This window comes from Eubalaena glacialis, chromosome 14, assembly GCF_028564815.1.
Source record: "Eubalaena glacialis isolate mEubGla1 chromosome 14, mEubGla1.1.hap2.+ XY, whole genome shotgun sequence".
Classification (NCBI taxonomy): domain Eukaryota; kingdom Metazoa; phylum Chordata; class Mammalia; order Artiodactyla; family Balaenidae; genus Eubalaena; species Eubalaena glacialis.
Window position 1 is genome coordinate 64539271 of NC_083729.1, and position 24802 is coordinate 64564072.

The 24802-nt window shown below is 40.6% G+C and overlaps 1 protein-coding gene and 1 pseudogene across 10 annotated transcripts in view; both read left to right on the forward strand.

The window, feature by feature from the left end:
* Positions 1-5383: 5383 nt before the first annotated feature.
* DGUOK (deoxyguanosine kinase) overlaps positions 5384-24802 on the forward strand; it is a 35631-nt gene continuing 16212 nt past the window's right edge. For 7 of the 10 annotated variants that reach the window (XR_009703767.1, XR_009703768.1, XM_061210777.1 and 4 more), the window contains exons 1-2: positions 5384-5550; positions 15726-15838. Coding sequence is in view for 5 of the 10 variants with exons in the window: in XM_061210777.1 (XP_061066760.1) it covers positions 5409-5550; positions 15726-15838 (255 nt within the window). In the remaining 5 variants the exon portion in view is untranslated. Of the gene's footprint in view, positions 5551-5575; positions 5697-15725; positions 15839-24802 lie in introns of those variants that run through there. The other 3 variants (XM_061210782.1, XM_061210783.1, XM_061210781.1) reach the window with 3 other exon arrangements.
* On the forward strand, positions 19136-20384 carry LOC133104768 (heterogeneous nuclear ribonucleoprotein A1-like; annotated as a pseudogene).

The window sequence follows — 24802 nt, forward strand, 5'->3', positions numbered from 1 at the left end:
GTGAGTAGAGTGGGAGAGGCAGGACAGCAAAGGGTGGCTTCAGCCTGGTCCCCTGAGAGCCCTGGAGTATAAACCTTACTGCAGGCAATGAGCCAGGCTTTCATGGTCACATATCAGTGATAAGTGAAGGCGCTTCCTGGGGGACAGAAAGTCCCAGGCTTTCCTCCTGTGCAGGAAAAGGTTTCCAGTAGGCTGAGGGCAGTCCTGCAAAGAAGAGCCACAGGCACAGGCTATTGGGAGAGAAAGCACAGGGAAGAGGCGGTAGGATGCCCAGGCACATAGAAGCCGCCAGAGAAGTGTGGAGAGCTGACCCTCCCTGCTGTGGAGGGGCACGGCAGAATCTCCATGTGGGGCAAGAAGGGGAGGATGACCCCTCTTTCCCCTCCCTACCCCACCCGATCTTATCCCACTTCAATAAGTGCTGTCCTAGAATTCTGCAGGGGAAGTCAAGTTATGTGCTAGTAGAGAGGAGAGCATGGATCGGTTACAGTGGCTTGAGGAGAGTGTAAATTCAATAGGAAGTCAACTAAATAGAAATAACATCCCAGGCATTGAGTAATGTTAGTATTACCTTACTTATTACGTAATACCTCTTGGTTGGTAACGGTGTGGCAGGTGTGTTAAATGCTGCACGTGGATTATCTTTCTTAATCCTCACCTCTAAATGTCTGAATCCAGAGCCCACACTCTTAATCACTCCCTATCTGCCTCCTTTTATGATTAGGTTTATCAGTCAGAGTTCATTCAGGTGAGCAGAGCCACCATGCACTTTATGGGGATAAGGGGGTTATTACAGGAATGAGACTGCTCAAAAGTGGGACAAGCTGGGGAAGTGAAGGTCTGAAGGGAACTGTGGGACGATCAGAGAGGAGTCACTAGGCCTTGAGAACTAGCTGGGATCTATCTGTGGGCACATCTGTCTGTCACAGTGTCTGACAACAGAGATCTCCTCAGAGCGGCTGAGGCTCCCGTTCTACTTTCCAAATCTCACACCAGGTCCTCTTTTGACCAACTCGAACTCAGAGCCCTGTCAGGAAGGAGATGCTGGAAGCGTACTTCCCAGCTTAACCAAACTGAGTTAGCACAATCCAGTACATTAGAATATCTTTGATGTAGATGAGAATATAACTGACCAGACACCAAGCTGCAGAAGAAAGTCAGGGTCACATTTGTGTATGTTTATCTCCCCATTTTTAATGGTTGCATAGCGTTTTGGTAACACGGATCAGTTTACTTGTCAGCAGCACTTCAGAGCTCTCTCTAAGGACTAAGCAGAGTGTCTAGTACATAGCAGATGCTCAGCAAATATTGGATGAAGGAATGGATGCTGAAGGACTAGAGTCCCCGTGGGGCAACATCAACTCTTACTCATAAACTCCAGCAGATATCTGACAATCCCGCAGGAGCCGGAAGTGACCTTATTCCTCCAGGCAAGTGGGACGTAATTCTGCTCACCAACATACCGCTGTTTTCCAGGAAGAACTGATCACCACCTTTTTTTCTCCCTTGTCCCGACAATCCCTTTAATCGCCCTCCTTCCTCGTGCACATTGGGGTGGGGCTCCAACACTCACATTTGTTCCTTGAAAACTTACCTTTTGGCCACAGCTGGGCCAATCAGAGTCTCTCTCCTGGAAATTTGGAATTAAGATCAAGAAAGATACTGAACTTTTATGCATGGTAAACATAATAAAACAAGCATAAAGAAATACAGAGGAGTAGAAGGATCATCAATAATAGTGGGATAACTAACAGGCAAAAGACATTTTAGTTTCTTACTTTACACTATACATCCCCCAAATGTAAAAGCTTTTAGAAGCAAGGAACAGAGTGAGAGAAAATATTCACAAAGGACTCATATCCAGAATATACAAAGAACAATAACAGTAAGTAAAAGACAGATAGCCAATAGAAAAATGGGCACAGGACTTTAACAGGTCCTTCACAAGAGAGGTTACTGAAATGGTTAATAAACATACGAAAAAATGTTCCATTTCATTAATCATCAGGAAAATGCAGATTAAAACTGCAAGACACCGTTATACAGCAGAATGAATAAAATGAAGAAAGCTGACAATACCAATTGTTGGCAAGAATGTGGAACAACCAGAGCGCTCACTCACTGATGGTGGCACTGTCTATTGGTACAGTCAAACACTGTGGAACTGCATACTCTTTGGGAATATCTACTGAAGCCCAGCATACATCAATTCCACTTGTAGGCATATGCCCAAGAGAAATGTGTACTTAACTTTACCAAAGACATATTCAAGAATATTCATAGCAGGACTTCCCTGGTGGCACAGTGGTTAAGAATCCGCCTGCCAATGCAGGGGACACGAGGTTCGAGCCTTGGTCCGGGAAGATCCCACATGCCGCGGAGCAATTAAGCCCGTGCACCGCAACTACTGAGCCTGCGCTCTAGAGCCAGTGAGCCACAACTACTGAAGCCCACACACCTGGAGACCGTGCTCCACAACAAAGAGAAGCCACCACAATGAGAAGCCCGCGCACCGCAACAAAGAGTAGCCCCCACTTGCCGCAAATAGAGAAAGCCCGCACACAGCAACAAAAAGACCCAACACAGCCAAAACCAACCAACCAAATAAATAAATAAATAAATTTATATAAAAGAAAAAAGAATATTCATAGCAATGGTATCTATAATAGTTTTAATCTAGAAACTCTCAAATGTCCATCAAGAGTAGAATGGATAAGGGGACTTCCTTCATGGTCCAGTGGTTAACGCTCCAAGCTCCCAATGCAGGGGGGCCGGGTTTGATCCCTGGCCAGGGAACTAGATCCCGCATGCTGCAACTAGAAGATCCCGCACATCATGATGAAGATCCCGCATGCCGCAACTAAGACCCAGCACAGCCAAATAAATAAATAAATTTAAAAAAAAAAAGAAAAGAGTAGAATGGATAAAACACATTGTGGTATAACAACATAATGGAATGCCATACAGCAGTGAGAACGAATGAACTACAACTTATATATATGAATGAACTACAATTTATATATATAACATATATATATCTCACAGATATTATGTTGAATGAAAGAAGTACTTACTACATGATTTCATTTATGTAAAGAACAGGCAAAACTAATGTCTGCTGTTAGAAGTCAGGTTATTGGTTACCTTTGGGGGTAGTAACTGGCAGGGGAAATGGATTCTGGGGATGCTGGTAATGCTCTGTTTCTTGATCCGAATCGGGGTAATGGAGTGTGCTCAGTTTGTGAAAATTGCACTAAACTGTACACTTACAATACATGCTCTTTTCTTCACTATATATTGTACTTCACTGTAAAATTTTTTAAAATGACTTTTAGGTGCTCTAACTTTTAGGAACAGGTTAGTTGCCTGTCTGCACCTAAACCTGCCAACAACTTCCATATTTACCCTTCACAGTGACCCTGAGGGCAATGAAGGCAAGGGAAACCGTAAGGGTGCAGAGAGCCTCTCAAACTTTTTGAGATGAATATTTTCCCAAGTCAGAGTTCACATAGATAAAGAAATGTAAGTAGTATTTCTACAGAGAGGTGGCTTGGGGGGAGGGAGTGGGGGATGGGACAGACTTTAGCTGCTCCAATATCCTTTAGCGCTCCACCCAGCTTATCCTAAATAAATTTGCAATCTATTTTTTAATAGATTGTGCTTAATATGATATACAAATGTCACTTCAGCCATCCCATATAAACAACAATATAGGAAAAAGGTCCTGTGCCTGCTCTGCAAACAGTTATCCTGAGACAGGAAGGAAGGGGGCAGGGCACAATCATTAAAAGAATGGCACAACCATTAAGAAGAACAGGATACCACAAAGCCGATTAGACCCTACTAGGCCCAAGATGGCAGAAGAGTTGATTTCCAGTATACCTAGAGACTCATTACACACTCACTGTAATACATTAGCATGCTAAATGACACCCACAGGTGCCATGACAGTTCCAAGGCCAACCAAAAAAGGTCCAAAAGTGGGTGGTGCCCCAATTCCTGGAAATCCCCACCCTTTCTCCAAGATGTTAGAATATTTCTCTCAATTGTTAGTCTATGAAATTACCCAGCCCTTAAAAACTAACCACCCCGCACCTCTGGTGCTCTTGCCTTCTGAGATGGCTCACGCTCTGCGGAGTGGGTATCTCCCTACATAAACCTTTCACTTTAGTATGGCTCGCTCTTGAATTCTTTCCAGCAAGAAGCCAAGGACCCTCACTTGGCAGCCTGTCCCAGGGACTCACCCGAGACCTGGGACATCACCATCCTCTCGTGCCCCATTTTTTCCTACAACAGTCCCAGCCACCAGCCCCTCCCCAAACCTTCTGGCAATCAGATTGGTTTCCTAAAAACTCCCATGTCTAAGAGTCCTGCCCGAATGCCGGATTGCCTGTTAACTCCTGGTTTGACTCTTGTGGAAGTCAAGCGGGGAAGGTGGACGCACCCTCTGACAATATTTCATAAATCCTTGGTTCTGAAGTCATTATGACCATGGAGTGTGGCAGAAAAAAGCCAGTCTGGCAGCAGCTCAGAATTGTCCCTGTCCCTCTGCAGAACACAATTCTCCACCAACAGCTAGACTCCAGTTCTATACACCAGCAAATCTCTCTCTACCCTTGCTTTTCTCAAGCTTTTACAAACCCTATTCTGAATCCCCACCAGCCACCCCGGCCCCCTCCTCCCCCGCCATGGTTCACCCCCACAGAAACCCAATCTATCTGGTTTAAACGAGTTCCACACATAGTCCCTAAGCCTCCACCCTCTTTATTCTTATGGAATTTTTGGCTACTATGCAAATAGATTGAGTGAACTTTATTCAAGAGGCAAAATAAGAGGTGGGGTGTAATTGACAAACTAATTTGTTAATTTATTCAATAAGGTGCCAGCATTGTGGTGCAAGTTACAGGGAATGGGAAAAAGTTAATTTGTGTAAATCATCAGATTGCATCATTTTCCTACTTAAAACTGTCCAATTTTTTCCCATGTTGGAATAAAAGCCAGACAACAAACACTTGGGGGAAAAAACTCGTTTAAAATTACAATTATTTTTATTTGTCTTTAGTTATGAAATTTATTGTAAAGCGATACAAAAATGCAAAGGTGATGGAATTCTTGACTTATGTGTCGTTTTAAACGTTGTTTGTCCAGTGGACAGAAACGGAGGGGCGAACCGCGCGGTATCAACTCCAATTGTCATTAAACTCTCCCGTACCCCACATTAGGAGTCTTCCTTTTTGCAACACTTTATTACAAACATCGCGATAACAGAGCGGTCCCTTTGGCCCCTCCCCTCAAGCCAACTCAACCCACCCACTTCTCGCCTGACGTCAGCGGCGCGCCGGAGCGCGTGAACACCGGGGGAGGAAGTGCTCTCGCCGGAAGTGATCGCTGCGTGAATCATTGGTGGGATGATCGCCGGCCGGGTCTATCTAAGGCTGCTGCGAGCATCCTCCAAGTCCATGGCTAAGAGCCCACTCGAGGGTGTGCCCCCCTCCAGGGGTCTACACGCGGGTCGCGGGCCCAGAAGGCTCTCCATCGAAGGCAACATTGGTAAGGGCCGGAAAGTAGCTGCCAAGCCTCGGCCTCCGCAGAGCAGGTGCCTGAAAGGTTGGGAAAGGGGGCCTGGAACCCCCTCCCTCTCAAGCAGATGCGGCCGGACTGCTTGTTCTGAGCTGCCAAACCTTTCCCCTCTCAAGGTGCGCTGTGGGCCTTTGCCAGTTGGATTTTTCGGACGTCAGGCCTCAGTACTCTCCCACAGGGACACGTCTATTGAGGCATAAAAGCCACGCAGTCCGTAGATAGGACAAGAGCTAGCTTGTTTTGGTAGAGAAAAATGGAAGCGACAAGGAGCAGGGTGCAATTTCTTTGTTATCCTAAGGTAAGGTTGCCAGATTTAAGGGAGAAAAAGAGGATGCCCATTTAAAATAGCATTTCCGATAACGAATAATATTTTAGTGTAAATGTGTCCTATGCAATGTTTGGAACATACACTAAAAAAAAAGAAAATCTAAAATTCAAATTTAAGTGGGTGTCCTTATTTTATCTGGCAACCCTACCCTAAGAGAGTTCCTAAACTCCAGTCATTCAAATACCACTTTCACTCTTTTTGCCATGTCTCTTTGCTGTTCCCACTATAATTTCTTAGCATTTTTCTTAGAAGCAACTCACTTTTTAAACTTAAAAACGTGTGTTAAATTAAAAATAACTGTTGTAAGAGAGAATAGAAGTCCAGTACCTTAAATAAAAATAATATAAAAATAAAATGAAAGCAGAACATTTCAGTGTTACTAAATGTTTCTAATGTTACTAAATTCTTACTTGAGGCTTTTACCTGCTAAAGTGCTGAGCACTAAAAAGGGATTAGCAAGTGTTAAGTATTGAAGACATTCTAGCAGCAAACTGAGAATTTCTCAGTTTACAAATTAAACATGTAGCCCTTTGAGCAACTTCCATATTCCAGCACTGTTCCTGGCACTGAGGATACAGCAGTGAACAGAACAAATAAAAGTCTCTGCTCTCAGGGAACCCTAGTAGAGAGAGACAGACTATAAACAATATAAAGTAAGCAAAGTAAACAGTATGTTAGATAATAATGAGTGTGATGGAGAAAATTCAGGGATGAGGGATTGAGGGAAGTTGCAATTTTAAATTGAATGATCAAGACAGGCCTCACTGAGAAAGTGACATTTGAGCAAAAACCTGAAGAAGGTGAAGGAGTGAACCATGTGGATAATGGGGAGAAGAATCTTCCAGGCAGAGGGAAGACCAAGTGCAAAGGCCCTGAGGTGGGAAGTGTGTTCAGGGAACAGGCGGAAAGCCGTTGTGGCTGGAGTGGAGTGCGCAAGGGGGAAGGTGAGGGGAGATGAGGTCAGTTGGTAAGGGGTGGCTAGATTGTATAGACTGTATAGTCCATTATGGATTTTTACTCTGATTGAGATGGGAAACTGTTGGAAGGTTTGAGCAGTCAAGTGACATGATACGACTTAGATTATAAAAAGATCACTGGCTGATATGTTGAAAATAGAAGGTGTCAGGAAGTTGTTGCAATGATGAGTTATGGTGTGTTGGACCAGGATGGTAACAGTGGAGGTGGTGAGGAGTGATTAGATTCTACTTTCATTTAAGGTAGGGTACACTGGATTTGGTAACAGGAGGATGTGGAGTATAAGATAAAGAGGGGTCAGTGATGACTCTAATCATTTTGGCCTGAGCAACTTGAAAGACGGAGTTCCAGTTTTCTTAGATGGAGAAGTGTGGGAAGAACAGCCTGGGGGCAGAGGGTCAAGTTTTTGGTTTTAGGCATGTTACGTTTTTATATGCTTTCCAGATACGTAAGTAGGGTTGTTGAATAGTCAGTTGGATACATGAGTCCAGAGTTGAGAGTCTCCCTGGACTGGAGTTATACATGTAGATGGTATTTAAAGCCAGGAGCCTATGTGTGTTTATGAAAAGGACCACGTCCTGGGCACGCAAATGTTAGAGAGATTCAGGCGATGGGAAGGAACCAGCAAAAGAGACTGAGAAGGAATGACCACTGAAATAGGAGGAAAGCCAAAAGAATGATATGCTGGAAACCAAGCGAAGGTGTTCAGGGAAGGAATGATCGACTGTGTAATGCTGTTTAAGTAATGGAGCTCTTTGGTGAACTTGAACAATTTATAGGAGTGGGAGGGGTGAAAGTCTGATTGCATAAGTTCCAGGGGAATGGGAGGTGAGGAATTGGAGACGGTGGGTAAAGACAACTGTTTGCAAGTTTTCCTAGAAAGGGGAGACGTGGGGTGGTAGCTGAAATGGGAAGAGGGTTGAAAGGATTGTTGTTGGTTTTTTTTTTTTCTTTTTGTAAGAGGAATTAGATGATATTTATAAGCTGGTAGAGAGGGAAAAGACTGGTAAAACAGGAGAGAGGATAGACTTGCCAGAGTGATTTTAGTAAGCAAGAAGGAATGGAATCTCTTGCCCAGTTGGAGAGAGGTTGGCTTTAGCTAGGAGCACAGTTTATCCCTAATCACGGGGAGAATGGTAACATAAATGATTACTGACTCGAGCAGGCGTGGCAGGCACTTGGGGAAGGTGTTCTGGTTGTGTCTGTTTTCTCAGGGAAATAAGAAGAAAGATCAGCTAAGAGTGAGTGTGAGGAGAGAGGAAAGACATGAAATAGTCTGGTGAGTGAGCAGAAGAAATATAGCATTGCTGGGCGACGTTAAGGACCCATTTGGACTTAGTGGTCTTGAATTTAAAGTGAGACCAGTCACCACAGCTGTGTGTTTTTCTCCAGCCAAATCAGAAACATTGAAAGGAATGAGAAGGGCTGCCTGCCTCATGGTGTTATTTAAAGATGTTCTGTCCCGTACTTTGGGAAACATGCCCCTAAAGGAAGCTCTGTCCTCAGAGCCCAGAGTATTTCACAAAGTAAGTGGTTTGGACAGACCATCAGGTGAGGTTTGAGCTGCCTCTCCCAATTTTCCTGACCTTTCCTTCTTCACCTTTCCAGATTTCTATGCATCCTTCTTGCTTGCTCATGCGGGCGAGGCTCGCTGAGTGTCTTACTGTGGAGTTAGACTCAGATGTGGTACAGCTCCTCTCCTTTAAGGAACTCACAACTAAGTGGGAGGAGCAGACTTCTAAACATAATTTCTGTGCCGTGTGATGAGTGCTATGTTTGGACATGGAAACTCAGAATCTCTGGGGTAGGAATTCCTACCCCAGAGGAAAGAGTGTTCCAGGCACAGGAAGTAACACTTGCCAACGCAGAGCCTGAAGAAACATGCAGTTTTAATATCAGGCTTGTGCCTGGAGTTTAAAGAGCCTGTGAGGGGATAGCAGAACAAGAGTTTGGAAGGGTAGGATATGCCAGATGTTGAACAGCTAGGAGTTTCTCATGTAGGCTGTGGGAGGATACTGAAGACTTAAAGCCAGTATGTGCCATGGCCAGATTAATTTTTAAAAGGGAATTGGCTAGAATGAATAAATAAAAAGAAAACTTCATAAAGCAGGCACTTTGTATGTCTCGTTTGCTATAGTACCCATCGTACCTTGCATCCAATTTGTTGAATGTATGAATAGGAACAGAGTTTGGAGTAGACAGACTAGATTGTGTGGCTATTGTAGTCGCTGGAGGGAGGGAAGATGTAGGCCTGAACAGAGAGAATGGCGGAACAGAGAAGACATGATGGTTTGAGAAAGAGTTTGGAAGTGGGATTGACAGGACTTGGTGGCCACTTGGAGGTGAGGGATAAGGAGGTTTAATTTGGACACTGACTCTGAAAACTGAGGATGGGAATAAAGGAAGAGGAAGTCTGGGGAGGTAAGAGTGATGCTTGGAGGAGGTGCCTCTGAGACAAACAGAGATAGATGTTCTGAGGTAGATTAGGGTAAGTGCCTGCAGTGAAGAGACAGATTGGAGCTGAGATCTCAGCTATGGAAGTTGTTGACTTGTGGGGGTAGTTGTTGAAGCCTTGGAAGTGAATGCAGTTGCCTAAAGAAAGTGTGACTAATGAGAAGTGGACTGGGGGACCTTAATCTGGCTCTTTCTAGTTTTGTCTCCTATTATTCTCCATCACCCCACACACTGTGATGACTCTCCCCAGACAGAATGGGGCACCTCCTCCTCTGTGGGCTCACATAACATTTTGTACCCTCAACTGCTGCAAGCACTTGAGTTCTGTTGAGATTGTCTGCACCTGCAGTACCTTCCCTGGGTTAGCCACGTAGTGTCTTGTTCATCTTTGTGTCACCAGCACCTAACCAACACCTGGCCCATTGTACTCATTCAGTGTTTACCAGATGCTTGAATCCTGTGCTGTGATATCCATGTGGAAGTTAGTCATTGGTGTCCACAGAGGAAATACGGTAAACTGCTTTTACTATCACATCAAATAGTTATCTTGTTCTCTAACCACAGGTGGCATCCCCCCCAAATGAGAGTATCCATTCAGGAAACCTGAACAGGGGAAGGTGAACCCCTGTCCCAGCTGAAGTTAGATATGTTTATCATAGAGTTAGATATGCTTTTCTTGTAGTCCTGCAGCTCTAAATCTTAATCTGATCCTGTGGGTGCAGATAGCAGCGTGTAAGGAAAATGGATCAGTGAAGTAGCAAGTAATGGCATCTAGCCTGTGTTGTGAGCCGTATGCCATGTGTGATTAAGAGTCAAAAGCTTGGAACCTAGAATCCCTTAAAATCTAAAAAATAAAATACCTAGCCTATCTATTAAGTGTGTTCATCACTAAAGTGTATTATCGCCTTCCAAAGCCAGTTATTTTATGATTACAAACCTAAATTGAAGAAACAATCGCCGCAGAAAATACTGTCAGTGAGTCAACTCAGAGTAGTCTCACTTTGTTTTGTTTTATTTTGTTTTTGTTTTTGTTTTTTTATTTTGATTTTTCAAAGACCCAACAGAGAAGAAACCTCACTTTTGCCATCTAGAGACTTGTATGTAAAGCAGTGGAGAGCTTCCCTTAACAACATATCCTCCAGCATTCAAAATTAGTGATTTAACATCACTAATGTCATCTTTTACTTTCATTAAGTATAAACATTTGGGCAAGAATCCTAGGGGAAAAAAGACCTATTTAATCCAAACATTGTATCCAATATACAATGTTTGGAATAAGTTGGATTCTCTGTTTCTGTGATTCACCTCATTCCATCCACCCATCTCCATTCTTAGCAACTGGCCAGATACTCAGGATGCAAAGGAAATAAGGTTAGTCCCTGTCTTCAGAAAGTGAGCTCCCAGTCTATCTGGAGAGAGAGGTGAGTCAACAAATAATTACAGTGTGATGCCTCTGTAGACCAGAGCAGGCAGTAATTAACTCTGCCCAAGGATAAAGTGGAGCTGGAGAGAGTTCAAGGAGACCTCACTGAGAAGGCGACAGTGAAAGGATGAATCAACTGGTGGGCAGAGGTGGTGAGGGCATTCCAGATCAGCAAGGGTCTCGTGCTAAACACAGAAGTTTGAGTTGTACTCTGGAAGCTGTGAGGAACTTTTTTTTAAAAAACAAATTTTTTTTTTCTCATGAAAAGAAGATAAAAGTAATCAGGGCCGAAATATATCAAGTTTCTTTTAAGTCAGCTGAGTGATTTTCTTTTTCCCAGAATGCTTTTAGGCTCAGAGCCTATTTGATCCTGGGTGCTTAGCCTCGATATAAGTTCCCTGAGGGCAGCATCTCAGCTCACTTCATCATTTTAGTTATAGTACCCACCATTAGTGGCTACTCTGTAAACATCTGTTGGTTGAATGAATGAATGCAGCATCAAATGTAGTTCCTGAAATAAAGGCTTTAAATTTTCTTTGGAAGAATTTTTTTGTTTAAAGATAGGCAGCTTTATATTTACTGCTTTTGTTTGCTTTTTGGTACAGGGTTTTACATCTTGTTCAGAAGAAAATGCCTGAAGATGATGGTATATTTAAGAGGCTGCCATGAACTACAACTATATTAAATTTAAAATTATACATCATTTTGAGTGTTACGTCAGATACTATTATCTTACTACTAGGTTTTAGTATAATGTAGCTATAACAGGCATTGTAGTTTATAGAAAAATTTGTGGGAGAAAAGAACTATTATTTAGGAAGAGATGAATGTTAACAACAGAACTCTTTGGTCCAGCCTGTGGAATGACGATCCTGGTGCTAATAAAAATCAACATGTGGATATAACGTACTCTAACAAAGTACCTCCCACCCTTTCTCAAGTCATGGCACACATAATAAAGTACAATGATAGCCAAGGCCCTAAAGGAAGGTTTAGTGCTGCTTATGACATCTGATACCTCCCAAATTTCATGATATTAAAAAGTATATTGAAAGAGAACAGTTAAGCCAGGATCTAACTTAATTGTGATAAGTCTGAGATAATGATATCAAAAGAGGCTAGTGCTCAGCATAGAGGCCAGAGGGAGGCATTTGTCAGTTGGCCCAGTGTTGCCTGAAGAAGAGAGACTTTGGTGCATACAGATGTTCTGCTCACTAGGAGGAGGCCAGTGGAAAACCAGAGAACGCCATTCTTACGAGGCCCCTGGGAATACTTTAAAACATTTGTCTTAAAAAAAATACAAAACTTCTTAAAAGGAAGAAAAAAACTATTACAGTCGGATATCATAGCCTTAAAAAAGTTATGTCTAGGTTTAATATAAATACATAATTTTGAATTATTTTTTAAAATAATTATTCCATATCTGTGGGTGGTGCCTGGCACAGCTGAGTTCCCTTGGAATGCAGTTTAAGAAATGCCGCCCTATGGAAAATTACCCAGGCTCTCCAAGCCCTACAGCATCATGGATGGCAAAGCTCCTAGGACCTTCCACCACCATTTACTGTCATTCTTTGTTGAAACTCTGGAGTCTCATTGCTAAACTGGATTTCCAAAAGCTTTGGAATGGGGAATGGTGTGCAAGGTGGGAGTGTTGCCCTGGTGTGACTGTTCCAGTAATTGGAAGTGTATATTTCCCATTACATCTCATTTATTGGCATTCCGGGTTTTGTGTGTTTAAATGGCATAAGTCCGTTTCTCAGAGTACTGACTGCCCTTGGGTGAACTAATAGTGTCTGATCTCAGAGGTGAAGTTGGCACGCCCTAACCCTCAGGGCCCTTCCTTTCCATCTGCAATCGTTCCTTGGGTAGTTGTTTTTAACTTTTAAAAAATTTAAGTAATTCTAACAACCATTCAACCCCACCCATCTAACAAATCAGTTACCTTCATCTTTTCATATTAATTAAAATAATTTTTCAACCCATAGCCAGAGACCATGTTTTAGGCTTAATCACCAACCTGCAATCTAAATATTGACTATCTGTGCCAAATATTTTAAAGTAGGGACTATTCAGGACAGGTAGGTATCTGATAATAAACGAATTCAACCAATTTGTAATTCCTGCAACTCTGTTGGGCACTCCATGACAAGCCCAAAGGGTTTTATTTAGTAGTCTGGGGTGTGGTTTTGGAACCCATATTTTTAAAAAACCACCTCTGTTGATTGTGATCAGATTGTTCTAGATAGCAATCTCCAATATAAGTCTGCATCACGATCACTTGGGGCATGCTTTAAAAATGTGGATTCCTGGGATCCAACCTCAGAGATTCAGATCCTGTTAGGAAACCAAAATTGAGGCTCATGAAACAAAACAATTAAATGCTAAATGTATCAGAGGCAGTTAATAAATATTGCTTGTTTGATTCAACTGCCCAAGGTGGTAGGAATTTGGTGTGAGCTGGAGATGTCCTGAACTTTGCGGAAGAGGTGGGCCTTATGCTTAGTGCGGGAAGGGATTTAGACACAGGCTGAGCAGAGCAGGGGAAGGCATTTGTTCACTGAAGTGTGGGAGGAGCAGAGGCTGAGCACATGTGCAAAGGCACACAGGAGTTGGGTGGAGGTGGGACTCAGAGATGAGCGTGACTGTACAAGATGTACAGATTTATGTGTTTGTTCTTTACCCTGTGTGTTCAGAGAGGAGTTGGAGTGGTGTGTAATAAATGTCAGATATCGGATGTGTGGGCTCTTCTGCTGAGATGTCTCTTTGCTCCTGATCAGTAACCATGAGTGGCTGATAGAATTGACTGGAAGGGTGCCTCCCCCTTCCTCCTCTTCCTTCCATTTGGGTTCCTCCTAAGGGTAGAACTCACTTGAGAAAGATCATCTCTCATAGGGGAGATTGAGCTTCAAGCAAATTGTTATGGTTCATGTTTTGATTTTTAACAAATGTGGGTTTTGTAGGGAACTGGAATTAATAATGTATTACATGTTTTATTCATTCAGCTAGGTCATTAGTCTGGGCTTTGGTTCCTGCCCTGAAGGAACCCCATCTTCTACCTAGAGAAACAGAATTACAGTGGCAGTGATGGGGTCTTACCCAGATTGCCAGGCCAAGCACAAAGGAGCTAATCCAACTTAGAGGCATCAGGGTCCTGAAAGCCTTCACCCAGGAGGTGTATCTGAGCAGAATCTGAAGATTGAGTAGGAGTTGGCCAGGTGACGAGAAAGCACATGCAAAGTCACGTTTGCAGCAGACAGATTAGAGCATGATTAGAGTTGCAAAGAGTTTGGTCCAGTGGGAGCTCAGGATGCCTGAAGGGAAGTGAGGCAGAGAGGTCTATGCAGGGGCCAGATTTTGATGTGTTTTATAGGCCATGCTAAAGGGTTTGAATTTTGTTGTGAAGGCAATAGGGAGCTGCCAGAGGATTTTAAGCAGTGTTACTTTGTGTTCAGTGTGGCTGCAGTATGAATGATGGATTGAAGAGGGCAAGGCCAGAGTTGGAGAGGCAAGAAATGAAAGCCTGGTCTTGAGCAGGAGGTGGGAATAGAGAGAAAAGGACAGATGTGGAAATTTTAGAAGGCAGGTTCAGAAGCAGTTGGTGGCCACTTGAGGTTTGGCAGAGAAGGAAGAAGTCCTGACTGAGTGGATAGTGCTGTCTTACCCTGAGGTTGGGATATGGGAGAAAGCTCAGTTTGGTGGGGAAGATGATGAGTTCATTTATGGAATATATTGACTTTGAGTTGTTTGTAGGACATCCAAGTGGAAATGTCTGGAGGGCTCTTAGATAGTGAGTCTGGAATTCAGGAAGGTATGGGCTAGATGTTGGTGTAAATGGGAAAAGAGAACTTGAATGTTGTGGTACTAGGTTAATTTCATCTCCAAAATATTTCTCAAAGCAATCACTACTTTCCAACTCTTCTGCTCTCTCCTTGGTTGAAGCTACTATTATCTTCTAACTGGTCTGCCTAATTCTACATCAGTGCAACAGCAGGTGGAGTGGTCTTTTAAAAATGAGATGGTCTTTTAAAAATGACTTGGTCATTTCCCTGCTTAAAACCCATCATCACTGATATCCCATTGCCCTTTGAATAGAATTCAAACTTTTTACCATGGTACAGGGCCCCATGTGACCTGGCCCTGGCCTGCCTACCAGCCTCTCCACACTCATTTTGAGCCATTCTTCTCCCTCGTTTGACCACACTGTCACTTCAAGGGCACAGATTCCTCTTCTGTCTTCTTGTGCGCCGTTTTTCTCTTTTCCCAACCTTTCCCCCACTCTTGGCCTGACCAGTCCTCGTCTTTCAGGTCTCACCTCGGGTAACACTTTTCAGAGGAACCTTCCTTGATCTCCTGAGCTACATTAGAGCCATCCTGCATTTTTCTTTCCTAGCACTTAATACAATTTGTTATTAGTTACTCATGTGTTTATTTGGTATCTGTCTCTCGTACAAGCTCTGTGAGGGCAAAATCCATCCTGTGTTTTGTTTACCATTGTACCTCCAGTGCCGGACAGTCTGAGCGCATAATAGCACTCCCTGAATATTGGTTAGATTTGTTGAATGAATGAGGGTCATTGTCTTCATTTTCTATCTTGAAAAACTTGTAATTTTTATACTGTCACCGAATAAATAGGACTGTGCGATTCAAGCTTTACAACCCATGTAGCTGATTTCATCTACTTTTGAGAGTCTATTCCATTTTTAACTGTTATTAAATACTCTTTTCCTCTGAGAGGTTGGGACATTAAAATTACAAATCAAATCTTAAGGGTATTTTTCCTCCCTGTTACCTGCATTCATTATGGTGACTCTGGTTAGTCTGACAGTGGTGTGGCTGCTGAGTTTTGAGATTGGAAAAACTGGGACTTGTTCCCTTGAGTTGGGCATTTGTGACAGAGTTTAGTAGCAGCCTTCTCCTGCAACCCTGATTTGAGATGCGTCCCAATACATGCTGTTTGCATTGCAGCTGTGGGAAAATCCACCTTTGTGAAGTTACTCACGAAAACTTACCCAGAGTGGCACGTAGCTACGGAACCTGTAGCAACATGGCAGACTGTCCAGGCTGCTGGCACCCAAAACGTAAGTTTTCAGTTGTGGTGGGTAGTTGGCAGGCATAGGTGAATAAACTAATTGTAATCATCTAATTTTCTCTGAGTAAGTGAAGTAGTCCAGTTTGAATCTCCTTTTTAAAATATCAACACCTTCATTGCCTAAAGCAGACCATGTACACCAGAGAGGATATGACTTGTTTGAATATGTTTAGTTTTGATTTTCGTGGTTTTTACATGTCTATATAAGTGACTGTCTCTGTTCTTTGTGGTTTCCCAAAGCATGTCCAGCCATCCTGGCTTTGAAGATTAATTTTGTCATTCCTACCTTTAAGTATATTACTGAAACTGACCATAAGGATTAGTAGTTAATTATAATGATTTTAACTTATTGATGAAGTCTTAGAAATTGAAAGGGACCTTAGAGAGCATCTTGTCACATTTTGAGTCAATGCAGAAATAATAGCTAACGTTTATATAAAGTGCATACTATGTACAATGCTATCCCAAGCACTGTACATTCCATGTATGCCTCGTGGCTTAAGCCCTAGTGTCAGGTATGTTGCTTTGGGAGAGCACCAAACCTCCAGCCACATCAGTGTGAGTAGGGAAGAACCAATTTGGACGTGAACCCTAGAGGTAGCTGAGGGAGTAGCAGCACCATGCCTCAGTCTCCACAGACTCCTGCAGTCCTGGGAACATTCACTGAGTGCCTCATTCTTGTTTTTACAACCTATTGTTAGAAAGTTCTTGTATGAGCCACTTTGCATACCTGTGACTCTGACTCATTGGTTCAAATTCTGCCTGTTAAGTCTCTTAACTTTTCCACATGGCAACCCTTCATACATTTCTAAGGCAATGATTTGCCTGCTTTTTCTCCCCCTCAAGTCTTCTGTCTTTGAAACCAAATACCATTTTCCTCCAGACTATTTCTCATGCTGAAGTAACTTTGTCTAGGAGATGTGCTCCAGTTTGTTAGTTTTCCACCCAGATTTTAGTAAGAGTGGTACTCAGAGCTGAACAGGACATTCTGGATGGAGTCTAAATGGTATAGAATATCATAGAACTTGTTCTGGGTGCCATTTATGTGTTATTCCAACTTAGGATTGTGTTACCTTATTTGGCAGACACATAAAATACTTATTGAGGATATTTGTTTTTTAAACTGTCTCCGTATGTGTATATGTATATGTGTGCATGTGTGTGTGTATTTGTGAAATTAACTTTTCCATTTAGAAAATAAATTATCTTTTTCTGAGTATGCCACAGGTCACCTGTTTCAGGGATTTAAAAATATATCCACAAATCGTTTGATACTCTTTCCTTCAAGAAGTGGACCTTAATTCTCCCCTTGAGTGTGACCTGGACTTAGTGACTTGCTTCTAATGAATACAATGTAGCAGGTTTAACAGTGTGTGACTTTTTATGGTAGGTCATAAAAGACATTGTATCTTCCATCTTGTTCTCTCTTGATCATTTGGCTCTGGTGTTGCCAGCTGCCATATAATGCAGCATACCTGTCTGTGAAGAGGCCCACGCAGCAAGGAACTGAGTCCTCCTGCCAGCAGCTTTGTGAGTGAGTCTTGGAAACAGATCCTTCAATCCCCAGTCAGGTCTTCAGATGACTGTAGCCTCAGCCAATGTCGTGACTGAAATCTCATGGAAAACCTTGAGGCAGAACCACCCAGCTAAGCTGTGTCCCAAATTCCTTTCCAACAGAAATGGATTTAATGAATGTTTTTTGTTTAAACCACTAAATTTTGTCAAAACTTAGATAACTAATACTCCCATAATCCCATTATCCAGAGGTAAAACAGTTAACATTTTTGTCCTTTTAGATTTCTATCTACAAAGGAGAAAATGTATATATTTACATACACTTATATAAATGTATAGAACATATATACATTTCCTCTTTTAAAACAAAAATTGTGATTGTCACTTGCGTGTCACTTGATATACAAGGTCTTCTTCCTTTTACCTTTACAAGGTAATGTCATTTTAATGGTTGCTGTATACTGCATAATATGGTGTACTATCATTTAGTTATTCAGTCTTTTATTTTGAATACTTAGTTTTCTAATTTCTCCCTATTACAAACAATGTCACAATGATGAATATTTTTGTAGCTATATCTTTTTTCTTTTTAATAGCTAATTTTGAGGGTAATCTAGAACTGGAATTCTGATGTCCAAAAACAACATGTTTTGTTGAGACTTTTATTACATTTTATAAAATTTTCCTTCAGAAAAGTTGTACTATTTTTCTCATATTTTCAGCAACACTGGGTGTTATTTTTTTTTTCATCCTTTCTGATTTGAGAGGCAAGAAAATGAATGGTGTGTTATTTTATTTTACATTTCTTTGATTACCAGTGAATTGAACAACTTTTTAATGTTTATTGGCCATTTATTAGTATTCTTTAGTGAATTGCCTATTCAAACCTCTTGCTTTTTTTTTTTTTTTCCTCTATTGAGATCTTCAGGTTTTTGTAATGGCTTCATAAGAACTCGTATGTTAAATATCTTAGACATCAATTACAGGAAAAAATCTGTAAAAAATACAGACACATGGAGGCTAAACAATACACTACTTAATAACCAAGAGATCACTGAAGAAATCAAAGAGGAAATTAAAAAATACGTAGAAACAGATGACAATGAAAACACGACGACCCAAAACCTATGGGATGCAGCAAAAGCAGTTCTAAGAGGGAAGTTTATAGCAATACAATCCTACCTTAAGAAACAAGAAACATCTCAAATAAACAACCTAACCTTACACCTAAAGCAATTAGAGAAAGAAGAACAAAAAAACCCCAAAGTTAGTAGAAGGAAAGAAATCATAAAGTTCAGATCAGAAACAAATGAAAAAGAAATGAAGGAAATGATAGCAAAGATCAATAAAACTAAAAGCTGGTTCTTTGAGAAGGTAGACAAAATTGATAAACCATTAGCCAGACTCATCAAGAAAAAAAGGGAAAAGACTCAAATCAATAGAATTAGAAAGGAAAAAGGAGAAGTAACAACTGACACTGCAGAAATACAAAGGATCATGAGAGATTACTACAAGCAACTATATGCCAATAAAATGGACAACCTGGAAGAAATGGACAAATTCTTAGAAATGCACAACCTTCCGAGACTGAACCAGGAAGAAATAGAAAATATGAACAGACCAATCACAAGCACTGAAATTGAAACTGTGATTAAAAATCTTCCAACAAACAAAAGCCCAGGACCAGATGGCTTCACAGGCGAATTCTATCAAACATTTAGAGAGCTTTCTGCCCGTGGACGCCACCGAGTAAGCATCGTTGACGTCTCCCCCCGACTCCACTGCCGTCATGTCTAAGTCAGAGTCACCCAAAGAGCCCGAACAGCTGCGGAAGCTCTTCATCAGAGGTTTGAGCTTTGAAACAACCGATGAGAGTCTGAGGAGCCATTTTGAGCAGTGGGGAACACTCACAGATTGTGTGGTAATGAGGGATCCAAACACCAAACGCTCCAGAGGCTTCGGGTTTGTCACATATGCCGCTGTGGAGGAGGTGGATGCGGCCATGAATGCAAGGCCACACAAGGTGGATGGAAGAGTTGTGGAAGCAAAGAGGGCCGTCTCAAGAGAAGATTCTCAAAGACCTGATGCCCACTTAACCGTGAAAAAGATTTTTGTTGGTGGCATTAAAGAAGACACTGAAGAACATCATCTAAGAGATTATTTTGAACAGTATGGGAAAATTGAAGTGATTGAAATCATGACTGATCGAGGCAGTGGCAAAAAGAGAGGCTTTGCTTTTGTAACCTTTGATGACCATGACTCTGTAGACAAGATTGTCATTCAGAAATACCACACTGTGAATGGCCACAACTGTGAAGTAAGGAAAGCCCTATCTAAGCAAGAGATGGCTAGTGCCTCATCCAGCCAAAGAGGTTGAAGTGGTTCTGGAAACTTTGGTGGTGGTCGTGGAGGTGGTTTTGGTGGGAATGACAACTTTGGTCGTGGAGGAAACGTCAGTGGTTGAGGTGGCTTTGGTGGCAGCCGTGGTGGTGGTGGATATGGTGGCAGTGGTGATGGCTATAATGGATTTGGTAATGATGGAAGCAATTTTGGAGGTGGTGGAAGCTACAGTGATTTTGGCAGTTACAACAATCAATCTTCAAATTTTGGACCCATGAAAGGAGGAAACTTTGGAGGCAGAAGTTCTGGCCCCTATGGTGGTGGAGGCCAATACTTTGCCAAACCCCGAAACCAAGGTGGCTGTGGTGGTTCCAACAGCAGCAGTAGCTGTGGCAGTGGCAGAAGGTTTTGCTCACTGCCAGGAAACAAAGCTTAGCAGGAGAGGAGAGCCAGAGAAGTGACAGGGAAGCTACAGGTTACAACAGATTTGTGAACTCAGCCAAGCACAGTGGTGGCAGGGCCTAGCTGCTACAAAGAAGACATGTTTTAGACAATACTCGTGTATGGGCAAAAAAACTCGAGGACTGTATTTGTGACTAATTGTATAACAGGTTATTTTAGTTTCTGTTCTGTGGAAAGTGTAAAGCATTCCAACAAAGGGTTTTAATGTAGATTTTTTTTTTTTTTGCACCCATGCTGTTGATTGCTAAATGTAATAGTCTGATCATGACGCTGAATAAATGTGTCTTTTAAAAAAAAAAAAAAAACATTTAGAGAAGAGCTAACACCTATCCTTCTCAAACTCTTCCAAAATATAGCAGAGGGAGGAACACTCCCAAACTCATTCTACAAGGCCACCATCACCCTGATACCAAAACCAGACAAAGATGTCACAAAGAAAGAAAACTACAGGCCAATATCACTGATGAACATAGATGCAAAAATCCTCAACAAAATACTAGCAAACAGAATCCAACAGCACATTAAAAAGATCATACACCATGATCAAGTGGGGTTTACCCAGGAATGCAAGGATTCTTCAATATACGCAAATCAATCAATGTGATACACCATATTAACAAATTGAAGGAGAAAAACCATATGATCATCTCAATAGATGCAGAGAAAGCTTTTGACAAAATTCAACACCCATTTATGATAAAAACCCTCCAGAAAGTAGGCATAGAGGGAACTTACCTCAACATAATAAAGGCCATATATGACAAACCCACAGCCAACATCGTCCTCAATGGTGAAGAACTGAAACCATTTCCACTAAGATCAGGAACAAGACAAGGTTGCCCACTCTCACCACTATTATTCAACATAGTTTTGGAAGTGTTAGCCACAGCAATCAGGGAAGAAAAAGAAATAAAAGGAATCCAAATCGGAAAAGAAAAAGTAAAGCTGTCATTGTTTTCAGGAGACATGATACTATACATAGAGAATCCTAAAGATGCTACCAGAAAACTACTAGACCTAATCAATGAATTTGGTAAAGTAGCAGGATACAAAATTAATGCACAGAAATCTCTTGCATTCCTATACACCAATGATGAAAAATCTGAAAGTGAAATTAAGAAAACACTCCCATTTACCATTGCAACAAAAAGAATAAAATATCTAGGAATAAACCTACGTAAGGAGACAAAAGAGCTACATGTAAAAGAATGAAATTAGAACACTCCCTAACACCATACACAAAAATAAACTCAAAATGGATTAAAGACCTGAATGTAAGGCCACACACTATCAAACTCTTAGAGGAAAACATAGGCAGAACACTCTATGACATAAATCACAGCAAGATCCCTTTTGACCCACCTCCTAGAGAAATGGAAATAAAAACAAAAATAAACAAATGGGACCTAATGAAAGTTAAAAGCTTTTGCACAGCAAAGGAAACCATGAACAAGACCAAAAGACAACCCTCAGAATGGGAGAAAATATTTGCAAATGAAGCAACTGACAAAGGATTAATCTCCAAAATTTACAAGCAGCCCCGTGCAGCTCAATATCAAAAAAACAAACAACCCAATCCAAAAATGGGCAGAAGACCTAAATAGACATTTCTCCAAAGAAGATATATAGATTGCCAACAAACACATGAAAGAATGCTCAACATCATTAATCATTAGAGAAAGGCAAATCAAAACTACAATGAGATATCATCTCACACAGGTCAGAATGGCCATCATCAAAAAATCTAGAAACAATAAATGCTGGAGAGGGTGTAGAGAAAAGGGAACCCTCTTGCACTGTTGGTGGGAATGTAAATTGATACAGCCACTATGGAGAACAGTATGGAGGTTCCTTAAAAAACTAAAAATAGAACTACCATACGACCCAGCAATCCCACTACTGGGCATATACCCTGAGAAAACCATAATTCAAAAAGAGTCACGTACCACAACGTTCATTGCAGCTCTATTTACAATAACCAGGACATGGAAGCAACCTAAGTGTCCATCCACAGATGAATGGATAAAGAAGATGTGGCACATATATACATGTACAGTTTTTACTCAGCCATAAAAAGAAACGAAATTGAGTTATTTGTAGTGAGGTGGATGGACCTAGAGACTGTCGTACAGAGTGAAGTAAGTCAGAAAGAGAAAAACAAATACCATATGCTAACACATATATATGGAATCTAAGAAAGAAAAAAAAAAGGTCGTGAAGAACCTAGGAGCAAGATGGGAATAAAGACGCAGACTTACTAGAGAATGGACTTGAGGATATGGGGATGGGGAAGGGTAAGCTGGGACAAAGTGAGAGAGTGGCATGGACATATATACACTACCAAATGTAAAATAGCTAGCTAGTGGGAAGCAGCCGCATAACACAGGGAGATCAGCTCGGTGCTTTGTGACCAACTAAAGGGGTGGGATAGGGAGGGTGGGAGGGAGGGAGGGAGGGAGACGCAAGAGGGAAGAGATATGGGGATATATGTATATGTGTAACTTTGTTATATAGCAGAAACTAACACACCATTGTAAAGCAATTATCCTCCAATAAAGATGTTAAAAAAAAATCTTAACTCTATCATATATTGTCGATACTCTCCCCAGTTTGTCATTTTTCCTTTCCTTTTCTGTGTGATGTATTTTGCAATATAATAGTTTTAAGTTTTTATGTGGTCAAATCTATTGTTTTCTTCATAGTTACTGCCTTTGATGTGAAAGTTTAAAAAGACCTCTTACAGCCCAAGATTATAAAAACAGGCACTTGTTTTTCTTTCTCTTGCTTTTAAGATTTTATTCTTTGTGTGACTTTAAAAGTTACAGGAGTCTGATTTTCCCGAAGTTGTTATCTGAATTCCCAGTAATAGTCTTGTTTAGTTTATTCCTGAGTGGTTATATATTTTGTTGTTATTGTGACTGGGATCTGTTTTCCCATCATCTTTTTCAAACTGGTTATTGCTGTTTGAAAGAAAAGCAGTTGATTGTTGTATGTCTTGTGTGACTTAATTCTCACATTAATTTTTTTTTTTTTGCTTTATTTGCTTGAGGTTTTAGAAAATAATAGTTTTCTCTAAATACTAATCATTTGTAAGAGTTTTCCAATATCCAAACCTCATTTCTGTTTTCTTTTGTTGGATAGAAGTTCCAGAACAATATTGAATAATAGCAGTGATGGTAGTCACTTTTATCTTTTCTGTCTTTAGTGAAAGTACCTCTAATGTATCATTGTTAAGTTCTGTGCTTGTCATTCATTTCAATAGACCATGTGGAGGAGGTACTTCTATTACTAGGATATTAACTGTTTTTATCAGAAACAGATGTTGAGTTTTCATCAAAAGCCTTTTTTAGCATCTAGTGAGATAACCATGGGATTTTTCTTTCTTTCTTTCTTCCTTTTTAATCTCTTAGTTTTAGTCATAGATTGGATAATGATGTCATCCTCACATTCCTAGAATAAACCCTTTTGATCATGGTGTACTGTTGCATTAATTTGCTAATATGTTTGGAATTTTGCGTGTATTAATAAATTTAATTGGTATTATATTTATGTGTACAGTTTTTGACAGGTCTTACCATCAGAGTTATGAAAATGAATTGGAAGCTTTGTATCATTTTTAGCATAGAAATTATCTATTCCTTGAAGGTATGATAGAAATCAGTTTTAAAATTACATGGATTCAGTGCTGTTTGGGGGGAATAGTTATTAGACAACTGTTTCTTCCTCAGTTATTATTCAGGGTTTTTAATCAGTTTTGATAATTTTGTTTTCTAGAAAATTGCCCTTTTATTGAGATTTTCAAATTTAATAATGTAAAATTAGTACCTGTATTCTTTTATACTTTAAATTCTTCTGTATCAAGAGTTTTTTTATCTTTTGTCTGATGTTGCTTATCTGTGTGAATATTTTGGGAGGAATAGGTTCGACAGATGATTGTCTGTTTATTTGTCCTTTTTTAAAAGACCCGATTAATGGATTTTAATTTTTAATTCTATTGGGGCTTGTATTCTAATTCATTGATTTTTGCTTTTAAATTTATTTATTTCTCAGAATTTCTTTGCATTTTTAAAGCTCTTTAGGGTGAATGATTAATTTGTGTATTTTTCCCTTTTTTCTGCCTTAATAATAAAAGCATTTGCAACAGGAAATTTTTTTCATGGGATAAGCTTTGGCCCTGTCTTCTAAATTTTGACATATGAGAATTTAACTGAAATTTCTAAAGAGTTTGTAATTGTAGTTTTAATTTATTTTTTGCCTAAGATTTATTTTTAGTGTTTTATGTATTCTGAGTAGATTTTGTATGTTTATTATTTTGTTAATTCTAAGTTTATTTTGTTATGATCAATGTGGCTTATACAGTTTCTCATTGAGGAAACTTACTGAGATTTTCTTCATTGACTATGTATGATCAATTTTGATAAGTGTGCCATGGACTTTCAAGAAGAATATGTATTATCTGTAAGGTATATGTAGTTTGATGTGACATATTTTATAAATTCCAAGATGTCATTGATTATAAGACATTATCAATTTAGTGACACTTCTAAGGAATAATTTAAATGCCTGTTATGTTTAGTAAGCATTATAAGATGTATCCCAGTTTCAGATATGTGAAAAAAAATAATGATTAAGAGTC